The sequence below is a fragment of the Doryrhamphus excisus genome, chromosome 21, assembly GCF_030265055.1.
Source record: "Doryrhamphus excisus isolate RoL2022-K1 chromosome 21, RoL_Dexc_1.0, whole genome shotgun sequence".
Classification (NCBI taxonomy): domain Eukaryota; kingdom Metazoa; phylum Chordata; class Actinopteri; order Syngnathiformes; family Syngnathidae; genus Doryrhamphus; species Doryrhamphus excisus.
Window position 1 is genome coordinate 2128667 of NC_080486.1, and position 13445 is coordinate 2142111.

Sequence of the window (13445 nt, forward strand, 5' to 3'; positions counted from 1 at the left end):
TACAAGAATAAAGCCAAAATATTGTCATTTTATTAGCATAGCATTAGTGTTATTTTGTACTTGTTGTAATATTATGAGACACAAACAAAACAATGAATAACGTTGACATAATTTTGAAAATGAGGCAGCAAAAAAAGTTCGAAATCTGAAATTTATGGGAATAAAGTCATAATTGTGAGTAAAGAATTGACACGAAGACATTTAAAATAGGAAGAACGTTTTTAAAAATGGAAACAAAAGTTGGAATTTCACAAGAATGTGTTTTATTGAGCAAAATTCTGTTTTTAATTCATTTATATCAGTACATTGGTAACCACAAAACGTCTGAGCATTCAATTGTAAATACTGTAGGAATCTTTCATATATATGTGTGATTTGTTATTTGTTGTTTTGCTGATGTTGAAAGGATGATTTTTTCCCCCAAAAAAATGGGCCTTAAAAGCAGTATGGTCGTCTTATATGCGGCTCAATATGTAATTAATCACATGAAAATTGTTTCATTTTATGTTTTGTGTTTTTAATTGTGTTTTAAGTGTTTTTAATTTTGACAACCATATTTTTTTAAATAATCTGCGCAAAACATATACTTTATTGTTATTTTTTTGTGAAATTGTTTCCAAATGTAATGGAGCGTCTGTGTGATGCGTTCACTGCCAGCCACAACTCAACAGGCAACAAAGGAAGAGGCCGTGAGCTACTCAAGTGTGCTAACCTAGTCAGTCACAAAGGTGTCACCTTATTGTGTCATTGTATTTGGGCATATATCGCACCGGCCTCTTTCTTCTTTTTTTTAAACAAAGTACCACCCCGGAGATGGTAAATGCGGACGCTTTTCCCGGTCACTCGGAGGCAGAATAACGGCAAGGTAACGTTACACATTGGCGACATTAGGAAAACTAGCTCATTGCCTTAGGTATCACTAGCAGCGAGCTAGCGTTAGCCAAGCTAGGTGTCGTTAGCCGACAAATATGGAAAAGAGAGCCTTTTGCGAAGCTTTATTAAGACAAACTCCGGTTTATTCATCATTAACTGGAAGTCGGGGTAAATAGCTTGTGCTTATCCAACGCGGAGTTATTTAAAAATGTACGCCGACAGTGGGAGCAAACGTGCTAGCTGTGTAGCTGTCATGCTAGTTAGTGTCGTATGATGTGTTGTATTGACAGGTTATCTTCAACATTGCTTTCCCTTTATGTTTTGTTACGTTGTTATATAAAACTGTGACTATTTTTACAACTACGCCACTCACACAGATGTAACTAAGCTTAGGGTATGCCTCTTAAATGCGTAGGCCAGGCTAGGCTAGGCTAGGCTATCTTCGGACAAAACCTTATGGCTACTTCAATAATAAGCACAGTCAAGGGGTATGGTAGTACAAACTATGCTCTACTGTGTTGCGTTATTAACCTGTTGTGGTAATAAAATGCTCTACAAAACATGAAGTGTTTCAACAATGATAACAAGATCTCCTTTGTTTTTGTTTTTTTTATAGCATCAAATGAAAGGTGGCCGAAGTGGAACTTGACCCATCCAGACAAGCCAAGGAAACATTTTCCTGCTCATAATGGTGAGTAATCAATCAGGTGATACGTAGGAAGCTCTTATTTTGCATAGTATAGACTTTAGTTAGCTGTGGCATTTAATGGCTAAAAGGTTAATCTTATATAAATACATGGAGCTGGGTGCACGTATGCTAAAAGTATAAGTGGGGGATATTTAATACCCCGATTAAAAGGGCCGCCGTGCACTCCACAACCACCTCATAATAGAATAAAGACAATGTATTTCATCTAAACCACTCTCGACCCACACGCTTGCGTGCAACAATGCGGCGTTCACATTGTAACAGACATGGATTGTTCTGTGTGTTTCGCAACATGCTGTCTGTGAGGAAACAACGCTAATGTTATCACTTCCCGACACATCACTAATATGTTGCGTGCACAAACGAGTCGCAACCTATGCACTAAAAATACCGAGTGTAATTCTCACTGTTGCCGTAATTGTCTCAAATGAATATAAGTCTGTTTCCATATGTTGGAAGCTTTGTGAATTATGTGCAAAGCATATGGTCACTGGATTATTGTTCCTGAAGTATCCATCTGTGTGCAATATGTATCTGTGTCTCATCAGATTACATTAGATTTAGGCTATTTCCTCACATAATGCAGATATTTTCCAAAACGCACATTTCCCCAACTCTGGTGTTGGAGAAAATAAAAAATAAAATTCCCAAAACACATTCACCTGTCATGGCCATATTGGTCAATCAGAAGTCTGTACAAACCAAGCACAAAAGTGTGTAGTATTTGGGTGGGGCCTAACTATTGATGTTGAGCGAATGCTGGATGGTATCAGAATGCATGGGAAAAAAAATTTAACCGCCCGGCCATTCATTTTTACTGTACGAAAGTTTCATTGTGTGCATTTCTTTTTCCACTTTGAAGGGTTTGGGGGCTCCAGTGTATGCATGACTTGTGTGCGACCTGATGAGAGGATACTGCGGATAGTACTTTCATCAGGAAAAAAGGAGATACATCTCAGGCCCCCCACTTTGGAGGAGGGCCCGCCAGAATGAAGAAGATAAGCCTTAAGACCATTCGGAAGTCCCTGAGCATAAAGGGCAAAGAGGAGGGCGACTTTGTCATGCTCCAGCAGCCCCCGGTCGCCACGGAGTTCTCGAAGGACGAGTCACTGTTTGGTGGCTGCTACACCAAAGACCTCTCTGTGTGTGACCTGGGTGGCGAGGAGGACAAAGGTGGCCAGAATAAAAGCCGCTCAAAGAGCGAGAGCCTTATGGGGTCGCTGAAGAGGAGGCTGTCCGCCAAGCAGAAGACCAAGGGCAAAGCCGGCTCCTCCGCCATTGGCTCGGCGGACGACGAGGACTCCTTCTCCTCCTCTTCTGTGCCCATTAGCTTCAATGAGGTGAAAGCCCAGAGGCCGCTGAGATCTGGGTCGCTACGGAGTCACCACTACAGCCCCTCGCCGTGGCCTCTGCGGCCAGTCAACTCTGACGACGGCTGTATTAAGATGGAGGTCAAAGTTAAAGCCATGGTTCACTCTCCTAGCCCCAGCCCCAACTTAAATGGCGTCCGAAAGGAATTTAGCGATTTTCAGATGGATGGACTCTTTCAGGACCAAGCAGAATCCTTAAAACAGTCCCAAAATGGCGAGCTGCATCTCAATATTGATGATAATGACGTGCCTGTGGTGCTGGGGTTGACGCCCCAGGACTACATCCAATACACAATGCCTTTAGATGAGGGAATGTACCCAGAAGGGTCCCACTCCTTCTGTCTGGACAGCTCGTCTCCTATGGAGGTGGTGGCTGAGGCTGACAACGGGTCCCCCCTGATGGACCAGGGACACGAGGAACACGAGATGGTTGGCGCGTTGCCTCCAGATATTTTTATGGAAACCTCAGTGAATAGTCTTCTTATCGGTTCTGCTGGCGTCATGCTCCAAAGCTCGAGAGGAGAGGTCCCGCCTCCTCTCTCGCCCCTCCTGCCTCCTATGACCAGTAACGGACACATCCCCAGGACTTTTTCAGGCTTCAGCTCTTCAGACAGCCAGGTCGCCGAGAGAGTTCGACACCACCTCAACTTTGACCCCAATTCGGCCCCAGGTGTCAGCCGAGTGTACGACTCGGTCCAAAGCAGCGGGCCGATGGTGGTGACCAGCCTGACCGAGGAGCTGAAGAAGCTGGCGAGGCAGGGCTGGTACTGGGGCCCCATCACGCGCTGGGAGGCTGAGGAAAAGCTGATCAATTTAGCCGACGGCTCGTTTTTGGTCAGAGACAGCTCGGACGACAGGTACCTGCTCAGCCTGAGTTTCAGGTCACAGGGCAAAACACTTCACACCCGCATCGAACACTCAAACGGACGCTTCAGCTTTTACGAGCAGCCGGACGTGGAGGGACACACGTCCATCGTGGACCTGATTGAACATTCTATTAAAGACTCTGAGAACGGTGCTTTTTGTTACTCCAGGTCTCGCTTACCAGGGTCCGCAACCTACCCCGTCAGACTAACTAACCCCGTCTCCAGGTTTATGCAAGTGCGCTCCCTTCAGTACCTTTGTCGCTTTGTCATTCGACAGTACACCAGGATAGACCTGATCCAGAAACTGCCCTTACCCAACAAGATGAAAGATTACCTGCAGGAGAAGCACTACTGAGGACACGCAACAGTGGTGGCAATTTTGCACTTTTGTGTTCAGTTGAGTGTACACCAGGTTTACACACTAGTAACGCTCGGAGGTGATTGGGTCTGTGCGGAGGGTCCGGTCCAGAGGTCAACACAACACAATACAACACAACACACAAACCCTCACAATGAAGTGCTGACATGAGTTATACATGACAGGTGGTCCTCCGGTTAGCACTTCTGTTCTTAGACTGTCACGTAAGTCGCATCTTGTACCTAAATTACATCACTCCCATTGTACACACAACACATAGTCATATAAAATATCTTATGGAAAGATTAAACACAAGAATGAAATGAAACCATCATTAAAAAAATAAAAAATTCAGGGAGGATAGTTCATATAGTTGACACAGCATACTAATTCTGGTCTTCCAGACAACAATAGACCTCTGCACTACATAGTCATTACTGTCACTTCCCAAGGGGCAGATGCTATAACATGCTCAAGGATAAGATTAGACTTGCAACCAATGATTATTTCTTAGTCAATTAATCGAGTAATCGGTCAGGCCTTTGACAGACCAAATCAATATGAACCAAACACAAACAGTTGGGTGGTTTGGTCCGTACTAGCTCATTCAATAGGCAAAGCTGTGTTTTATGAATAAGGAATTAAAAACGATGACGTGAATATCTAAATAGTTGATTAATTGGATAAACCGCATGTGCTGTAACTAGTTCTCGAGTCGAGTGTTTACGGACCGTGTTTTTAATGAATTTATAACAGTAACAGCAAAACTCCGTAACCTGAGGACCACCTGTACATTGAATTTCCAGGATGGAGAAACAAAAAAAATTCCCTTTCTACATTATAGATTGATATATTGTGAAATTAAGATCCGGTCATTGCTTTCAGATGGAGCAGTTGTGAGCATCTTTGGTTAAAAAGAGAAGAGAGTTTGACATCGGCCTGCATTGGTTGCGTTCAACAGATGATTGGCAAATGCCACGTATTTGCTGTAGGTATTTCCCATCATGAACTAATCTGCTACCGGTGACATGCGACACGGACCAGAGAAAGCACAAAGCTGTACAAGAATAGACTTGAAGATGTGAAGAGTCCTCACAAAAACAAAACATTCATTGTCTGTTAGGAGTGTGACATGTCCGAGTAGCCACGGTGGTCCAGAATGTAAGCTCTTCTTTCAACAAGAAGCTTTAAATATTACAGTATATGCAAGTCAAACGGTACTGATGATGCTGGACTTTCTTTTTTTTTTTTTTTTTAAATGTCGTGCTGTTTTTGGAAACAGCAATGTTTTTCACAGTGTGAGCTACAATTCATTATTTGGGATTCACTTTCAAAATAAAGTCTCAGACCACACGGATGCAAGCGTATGCCCGAGTAGGTCTAATTCTCATGTCGATATTTGGTCTTTTAAGACCAGTGCTTCTCAACTGGTTGCACTTCAGTTACCAACTTCACTTGAACTACTCGCATATCTTATTTAATTTTTTTATATTTCTTATCAAATCATCACTTTAGGAAATTTATTTTTTTCAAATGTAATTAATTTCCCTTCATAGTCAGTTCACCCTCCATTTTTTTTCATGTTCTTGTTCTTGTCTGTTCTGACTTTACTACCATAAAATTTTCACTGTATTATCATTTTCTCAACCCAATTTTCCAAAAAAATTTCTCATCATTTGACAACTTTAGAAAATATTTTTTTTCTTTAATATTTCAACTTCAACTTTTTCATAATATTACTTTATTCCCACAAATATTTTTTTCCCTCACAACATTATGAATATATTCTCATAATTTTTTTTCTCCCCAATTTTTGCTGCTGTGGGCCCCACTTTGGACACCCCTATTTCAAAGGTGACGCAACACTGCCTCTCTCTTTACGTCCACTCTTCTCCAACAGATCTGCAACCCACCAGTTGAGAACCACTGCTCTTTACTAGAAGACAACAATGTAGGCCTTTAGATATTAGCCCTTAATTGGTACAAATGAGCATAAAAAAATAAGGACTATTATATCATAAAAGCTTCACAACAGCCAGAGTGAAGACCTTTTGCTGTCATTCGTACGTCGTGTTTTGAAGGCTACAACGGTCGACCTCATCGAGTGTAGATTTCACAGAAGGTGAAAAGTTTTCTTACGTGAACCTGAATCTGTTTGTTGCGACGGCAGTATTTTTTTACCCTTCACCCTGTGGACCCTGATCCAATGAATGCCTTGTAAAGTGATTTGGGCGCCACGTCAAGGTCTCGGCTTATGACGACTCCATTCCAGCTGCTCGGCGTCGTTAGCAACCGGAAAGGAACGAGGGTTTCGTGTCATTCTGTAGTTTCTCCAGAGGAAAAGGGAAAAGCACATACTTCACTACACAAGTGCTTTATACGGATACCTTGACAGGGAATTGTTGTTTTCACATTAGGTATGCGCATCTCTTTTGACACTAGCGTCCTTAAAAGTATTTGGAGACAGAGTTTGGTGGACTGTGAGCGCGGAGTTGTAGTTAGCAGGAAATGTTGGTGTCTGAGGAAGTTAACCAGGAGTTGAATAGTGTTGCATGTTAAAAGCCTTTTTGAAAGCTCGGAGTTGCGTGGGAATGAAGGATCTAGGCTATGCTAAGCTGTGTACCGGGGTGCTTTTTTTTCCGCCAACACCGTTTTTTTTTGGGGGGGGGGTCGTTGACTTTCAGCGTCATTTTGGAATGTGCTTGTTTGGATTAGAATATTGGAAGAATTTTTCTTGGTTTTGCACTCGGATACTCTGGTTTTACACCCGGCCAAGAACCGTCCCGTTGCATGGTGGTCGTTTTTGTTGTTCTGTATTTTGTTTGTGTGCGACAAAGAGGGAGACACCAGCATCCTGTCCACTTGGGGGGCACATGAATGAGAACGAAAGACTTTTTTTTTTTATTGAAGCGGAAACCCTTATTCATAAAGTGTCGATGCTGTGATTTTTTTTTTTTTTGTCCATGACTTCCATGTGTGATTGGCCGTTCCGCACTTAATAAGCGTCACCACTTTTCCGTGCGTCTCCATGAATGAAGGCGATTGTTTTCCGACGTTTCTTTTGGAAATGCCCTCCCCTTTCCTTGTTCTGTTGACCTCTCTCATGTGAATATATTGGTACAAGACGTTCTTTGTCGTGTGTCTACACATTTGTGCTGCTTACAGAAATGATTGCCTTTCTCGCGTTAAACAGCGGGGAACTAGAATGTCGCCAATTTCCATGTACACACACACACACACACATTGACTTGTGTTGTCATCTTGGGAGTCTCAGAGCAACACCTTTTGTTAACCGTAGTTCAGTGGAAAAGAGCATTAGTAGTGATTAGTCAACATTCTAGAAGTACTAGTTGAAAGCAGTTTACATTGGTTGTCCACTTTCCAAAGTAGACGGCCTTTTGTAATGTTTTTTTTTTTTTTTTTTTTTAATCAGCAGTGATTTATTGCACATTTTGGATACAGTTTAAGAGTTTTTGTATCTGCCTACTATAAATTATAAATAAACTATATTCTAAAAAGTATTTATTTGTTTGCCAGTACTTCATTTTCATTGTCCTACATTGACTTCTTTAAAAAAAAAAAACAAACAACTGGTTAGTTAAGCCCAACTTAATCATATTAGGTCCTAAAGCTGTGGTGCAGCCTGCAAGAACAGCTAAGTCAAAATACGGAAACATTCTGTATAAATCCTAACATTAGGGCAAAATATTATTTTAGTCGCATAAAGTTGAAATATGAAGACTTTTTTTAATAGTCATAATTTGAAATTTTCTATGTAATTGTTTTGAAAAATTAAGTTATTTTTGCATCATTTTCTGCATGTAAAAATCTTATTGTCTATAAAATTTTGTGTTGACATTTGTGTGTCTGGAATGGATGAATTGGATTTACATTACTTTCTAAGGGAAAGTTTGCTTTGGTTAGAGTCCGTTTTGGTTAAGGTAAAATTAAGTTATTTTTGCATCATTTTCTGCATGTAAAAATATTATTGTCTATAAAATTTTGTGTTGACATTTGTGTATCAGGAATGGATGAATTGCATTTACATTACTTTCTATGGGAAACTTTGCTTTGGTTAGAGTCCGTTTTGGTTTAAGTCCGGCCTTCTGGAAACGATGAATGACATAACCAAGGCACCTTTATATTGCTTTTGTTCAACTTTTTTGGCTAATTTTTTTTTCTTAACTCGTCAAAAAGTAAACTTGGTTTCCAGGCAAGATTAGGGGGGGGCGGCGGGGATTTCGGCTTTGTTGTGAAAACAGACGTTAGCTTGTCGTACTGCTTTTCCTGATCGTGAGACATTAGTCGCCGCCGACAATGTTTGTTTTCTTTCCTTGACAAAATTACTGACTTGTGAGAAAATTCCTTCCCCGAGGGTGCTCCTCGGTTTTGAAAGAGTTTACTCAGGAGAATCCATCCATCGCACGTCTGCCGCCTCAGATTAATGATCCGTCCCTGCCATCTGGTGCGCCGCGTGGCGCGTCCATTTTTCACCTCCAAACTGGGGATGATGTTGACAGCTTGAATTACCCGGGAAACATATATATCGCTTTAAATGGTCATGCCAGGAAAACATGGGTGGGCCTGGGCGGTAATGATGAAGGCAGTGTTACCTGCTGGCAACAGATGTCTTTGACTGAAATGTTTGAGATGCTCAACACACACACACACACACACACACACACACTTCCTCTCTATTTATCATGCATTAGGAGTCTCTAAAGCCCAATTAGCCTTGTTAGACAAGGGACCGCCTTCTTCAGCATCAGGTCCCTACTGAAACAGCCACCCATCCTGGTGATTATTGGGTTCCTACGGGGGTATGTTGGATTTATGGTATGCTGCTGATGGTTTCTATGGGGCGCTATCACCGTCTTTCCATTACTTTCTTATTGTCTCCAAAATATATTTCCATCTTCCCATGTTAAAAATGTGTATTTTCTAATTATTCGTAATTTATTCGTATTTTAATCGTATTTAGCTGATGTTTACGAACTCTACCGAATGTGTGGAAGTGATGAATCATGCCAGATGTAGAAATATATTCACTAACCGAGGATCGAACCAACAACCAGCGAGCTGCCGCCTTGTGCAGAACAAGCAGACTGTTGTAGTATTTACTGGAATGTTAAGTGTGAAATGAATTTTCACCACTAGGGGGCGACAATGGACCCAGGCTCTTTGTTTTTCAATGGGAAAAATGCAGCAGAAAATACTGAAATATGGAAAATGTGGTGCAAGTCCTGATATATAGCATATGAGCACTAAGAACTAGTATCGATAATAGCTCTTATTTACCATGAATTGATCGTCCGCATTGTAATATTTATAATATTTATTTATTAACGTGCCCGTCTTCACCAAGTCAAAGAATCCCTCAAACAAAATGGATCCCATAGTGAAGACTAAGAGGTTCTGTAAGGAGCCACATGCCTAATTACCTCAAAATGGCGATTCCAGATGGCCTCAACCGCGGGTTGTCAGGGCGATTTGGCGGCGGGGGGAGAAAAAAAAAAAAAAAAAAAAAACACACGCTGGCAAGTTTGAGGTGTGATTGAAAATCTGTCAAGGCGATTCTTGAGTCTCTGAAGGACATCACATGGACGGCCATGTTTCAATATGTCGTTAACTTCTTCTCATTAAGACCCGCCCACCAGTTCCTTCGTAACTACGGTATTTTTGTCTACCTATTGTATTGGGATGTACGCTTCCTTGATTATTCCGATTATTCCGTTACCTGCTAGTGGTGATGGCGGGGAGCGGTGGCTCTAAGAATAATCTGAGAGTGACAGTGCAGCATCTCGTCTCCGTCGTGCGTCCATCCATCACACCAGCAGCGAGCGCTTGGGCAGGGCTTGGCGGTCAAAGGGCGCAGGGACGGGGCTCGGGGAACAGGTGGCCGGCATCGGAAAATGGACATGGGATCATTCGGAATTGGGAACCTGCCTCATATTTTTCCATCAAGTACTTGGGTAATCAGGAGGGATGTTTTTTTCTTAGTGATTCATGTTTTATATTTAATACAGAGTAGTGTTTCAACATGCGGCTATTGCTGCTTATTGTTTCGGGCTAGTTGTCTTTGCTGTTAGAAAGCATGAAATTCTCGTCATGCAAGTGAAGTGGCCACGCGTCTTGTTCATGCGAGGCTCAAAGATCTCATCTCCTTAGTCGCAGCTTGAGGGGAAAGGCTGCATTTGATCCAGTCGCTCAGATGTACGCTAATTATTGCTGCTTCACATCACTGACTGATAGTCATCAAAAGCCAAATAAATATTTACAGCCCTGTTGCTTGCTGGGAATAAATCAGGAATCAACGCCAGTGCCAGAGTTTGCGGTGTGGAAGGCGTTTAGAATGACCAGACACGTACACACACTGACACAAATTAATGGGAATCAGGGGTGGCCAAAGTGTGGCACAGGGGCCGCAGGTTTTTTTTAATCTTTAGAATGACAGCAAAAATAAAAAAAATATATATCAAATTTGTGCAGCATTATGTTGAAATATTAAAGTTTTTTAATAAGTTGAAATCTTTGGAAAATACTAATAATAGGCATTTTGTTTACCTATATCATAAAGCTAAGATGCATTATTTTATTGAAATATCTATATTAGCATTTATTAATTCATTCATTTTCTACCGCTTATCCTTACAATGGTCGTGGGGGGTGCTGGAGCCTATCCCAGCTGTCTTCAGGCAAGAGTCAGGGTACACCCTAGACTGGTCGCCAGCCAGCCAATCACAGGGCACATATAGACAAACAACCATTCACACTCACATTCATACCTATGGACAATTTGGAGTCGCTAATTAACCTAGCATGTTTTTGGAAAGGGGGAGGAAACCGGAGTCCCCGGAGAAAAGCCACACATGCACGGGGAGAACATGCGCCGAGGGTGGGATTGAACTGGGTCTCCTAGCCGTGAGGCCTGCACGTCTCACTCATGGTGTCATCTTACAAACAACATTTACCTCATCACACAGCAACTTAACACCTAAAAGGTACCATTAATTCATTAATTTTCTACCGCTTATCCTCACGAGGGTCACGGGGGTGCTGGAGCCTATCCCAGCTATCTTCAGACGAGAGGTGGGGTACACCCTGGACTGGTCGCCAGCCAGCCAATCACAGGGCACATATAGACAAACAACCATTCACACTCACATTCATACCTATGAACAATTTGGATTCGCTAATTAACCTAGCATGTTTTTGGAATCCTGGAGAAAACCCATGCATGCACGGGGAGAATATGCAAACTCCACAAAGAGATGCCCGAGGGTGGAATTGAACTCGGGTCTCCAAGCTGTGAGGCATGCGTGCTAACCACTTGGGTATAGTGCAGCCTCTATATTTCCAAAATATCCAAATAGTATCCTTTCATTCCCATTATGTGTCCGAGTGCTTTAACAGAGCATTCCATTGTGTTTGGGCGAGCTCGTTAGCGGATGCTGATTCGGGGCCCAAGCGGAGCACCTCACCGCTCCCATCAGCTAATCCGACTGACATGGTCTCCAGCCAGCCGTCCCGACGTCAGTCTGTCCCTTCTCCTTTGAGCCAAAGGCTCTTTCGGAGGGAGGTCCTTCAGTCCCATTAGTCCCATTTGTCCCGAATCTGTCCCATCAATGGAATTCTCCACTTAGTGGTGCTTACAGTAGCACAACACAGCAGATTCATAATTCAGCATTTAATGGATGACTCGCTCTCCTGTAATGCCGGGCTCCCCAATTGTTTCCAGTTGGTGAATAATGTAGAATGGATGTGTAAGAGTGGTCGTAGAATAGTAATGACGACAGGGACCGCCAACAAGCGCAAGTGAAATAATTCTGTTTGATTTCCGCGCAATCATTAGGAATTTATGGCGGGATTTGTTCCGATGAAATGATTTATTCCAACAAAGTGTCAGGTCCTCTGATGACATCATTGTTTGTTTAATACGGAAATTATTGACTCATGTGGCATTTTTATGTATGCCGTTATTGCTTTCTAGTAACGACTCATCAAATATTAATTATTAATTCAAATGTGGAGCCCCGCCTAGCCAAACACTTTCTGATTTCCTTAACATTTGTAATAAAAACGGGCGTAACACATACTTTTAATTACAAGCTAAATTGTCTATGAGGTATACATGCAGGGGGGGCCATTTGAGGGGCCACGCCACATTGTAGAAAATAAAAATAATCAAAAATTGGACATTCAAAAATATATTTAAAAAAACTATAAACTATTAATATTGCTTTTACATTTTTGTGCTTTTATACAAAAATAAAAATATTAAAATAAATATGAAAAGTACAATAAATTATACAAATATTTTTAGAAATACACATATTTAAAAAATTAAATATACAGAATAAACAATATTCGCCAAAAAATTAGACACTAAAAAACTAAAAAAATTGGGAAAAACAGCAAAAGACATAATGTAAAAAGGAAAATCTAAAATGTGGATATTCTAAATAACATAAAACTATATGCAATGTTTTTACAAAATTTTAAAATAAATTAAAAAATTACAAATCAATTATAAAATTTTTTTTTTTCAAAAAGTGTTTACCCCCAAGTTGAAAAAAATAATGGTGGCGTTAGTGGTGGAAGGTGTCCAAATTGCGGCTCAAGGGCCATTATTGCCATTATTATTGATGTACGAATTAGACAGTAAAAAAAGCAAAAAATTGGCAAAAATACAAAGAGCAAAAGGGCAGAATAACAAGAAAAAAATGAACGTTGATGCTAATAATTGATAACACAAAGTATAAATGTGGACACCGCCGGCATAGTGACAACAGAGAAGCAGTGGGGTGGGGGTGGGTGTTTTTTTTTTTACACGTACTGTAAAGGTCGTCAAGGTCGCTGTTTTTCTCGGGTTGTCTGCTTTTAAAATAACAAATGAACTTAGGTGCCATCTTGAAGCCCGCTGTGTTTCTTTAGCGAGGCTCCAAAGGTCAAAGCAATCTTTTCCTGAATCAAACCCAAAGCACTCGTGATGGCGAGCATGATGAGCAAATTGAGTGCTTCTGAAAAGGGCGACGCCGCGTTTCCCGGTCACGCCGGAGCCCAAGTGAGAGGTCCGAGGTGTCTTTGCGGCGCGGGATGTAATCTGTCAACAGAGAAGTGGGAAAAAAACATTTTTATTTACAACCGATTTTTGGGATAGTGGTTACTTTACATATATTTTTTTTAATACAAAACATCTAGAAAGGCTGTGTTTTCCTACATGACCCATAGATGTCCTTGTTGAGCAAGTTTCAACCTCACACTCATTC

General features: G+C 41.4%; 1 protein-coding gene across 2 annotated transcripts; it reads left to right on the forward strand.

Moving 5' to 3' along the window:
• Window positions 1-671: 671 nt before the first annotated feature.
• Window positions 672-11248, forward strand: LOC131109087 (suppressor of cytokine signaling 6). 2 transcript variants are annotated; one of them, XM_058060681.1, is made up of 3 exons: window positions 672-865; window positions 1490-1564; window positions 2445-11248. In XM_058060681.1, exon 3 carries the CDS (start codon window positions 2572-2574, stop codon window positions 4171-4173), a length of 1602 nt encoding a protein of 533 aa, XP_057916664.1. In that variant the 5' UTR covers window positions 672-865; window positions 1490-1564; window positions 2445-2571; the 3' UTR covers window positions 4174-11248. The 2 variants fall into 2 exon arrangements, with proteins under 2 accessions (XP_057916664.1, XP_057916665.1); XM_058060682.1 differs by lacking the exon at window positions 672-865 and adding an exon at window positions 912-1041.
• The last annotated feature ends 2197 nt before the right edge of the window (window positions 11249-13445 follow it).

What these genes read in the sequence shown, in the direction of transcription:
- LOC131109087 (XM_058060681.1), top strand. Translation starts at nt 2,572, where the DNA reads ATGAAGAAGATAAGCCTTAAGACCATTCGGAAGTCCCTGAGCATAAAG.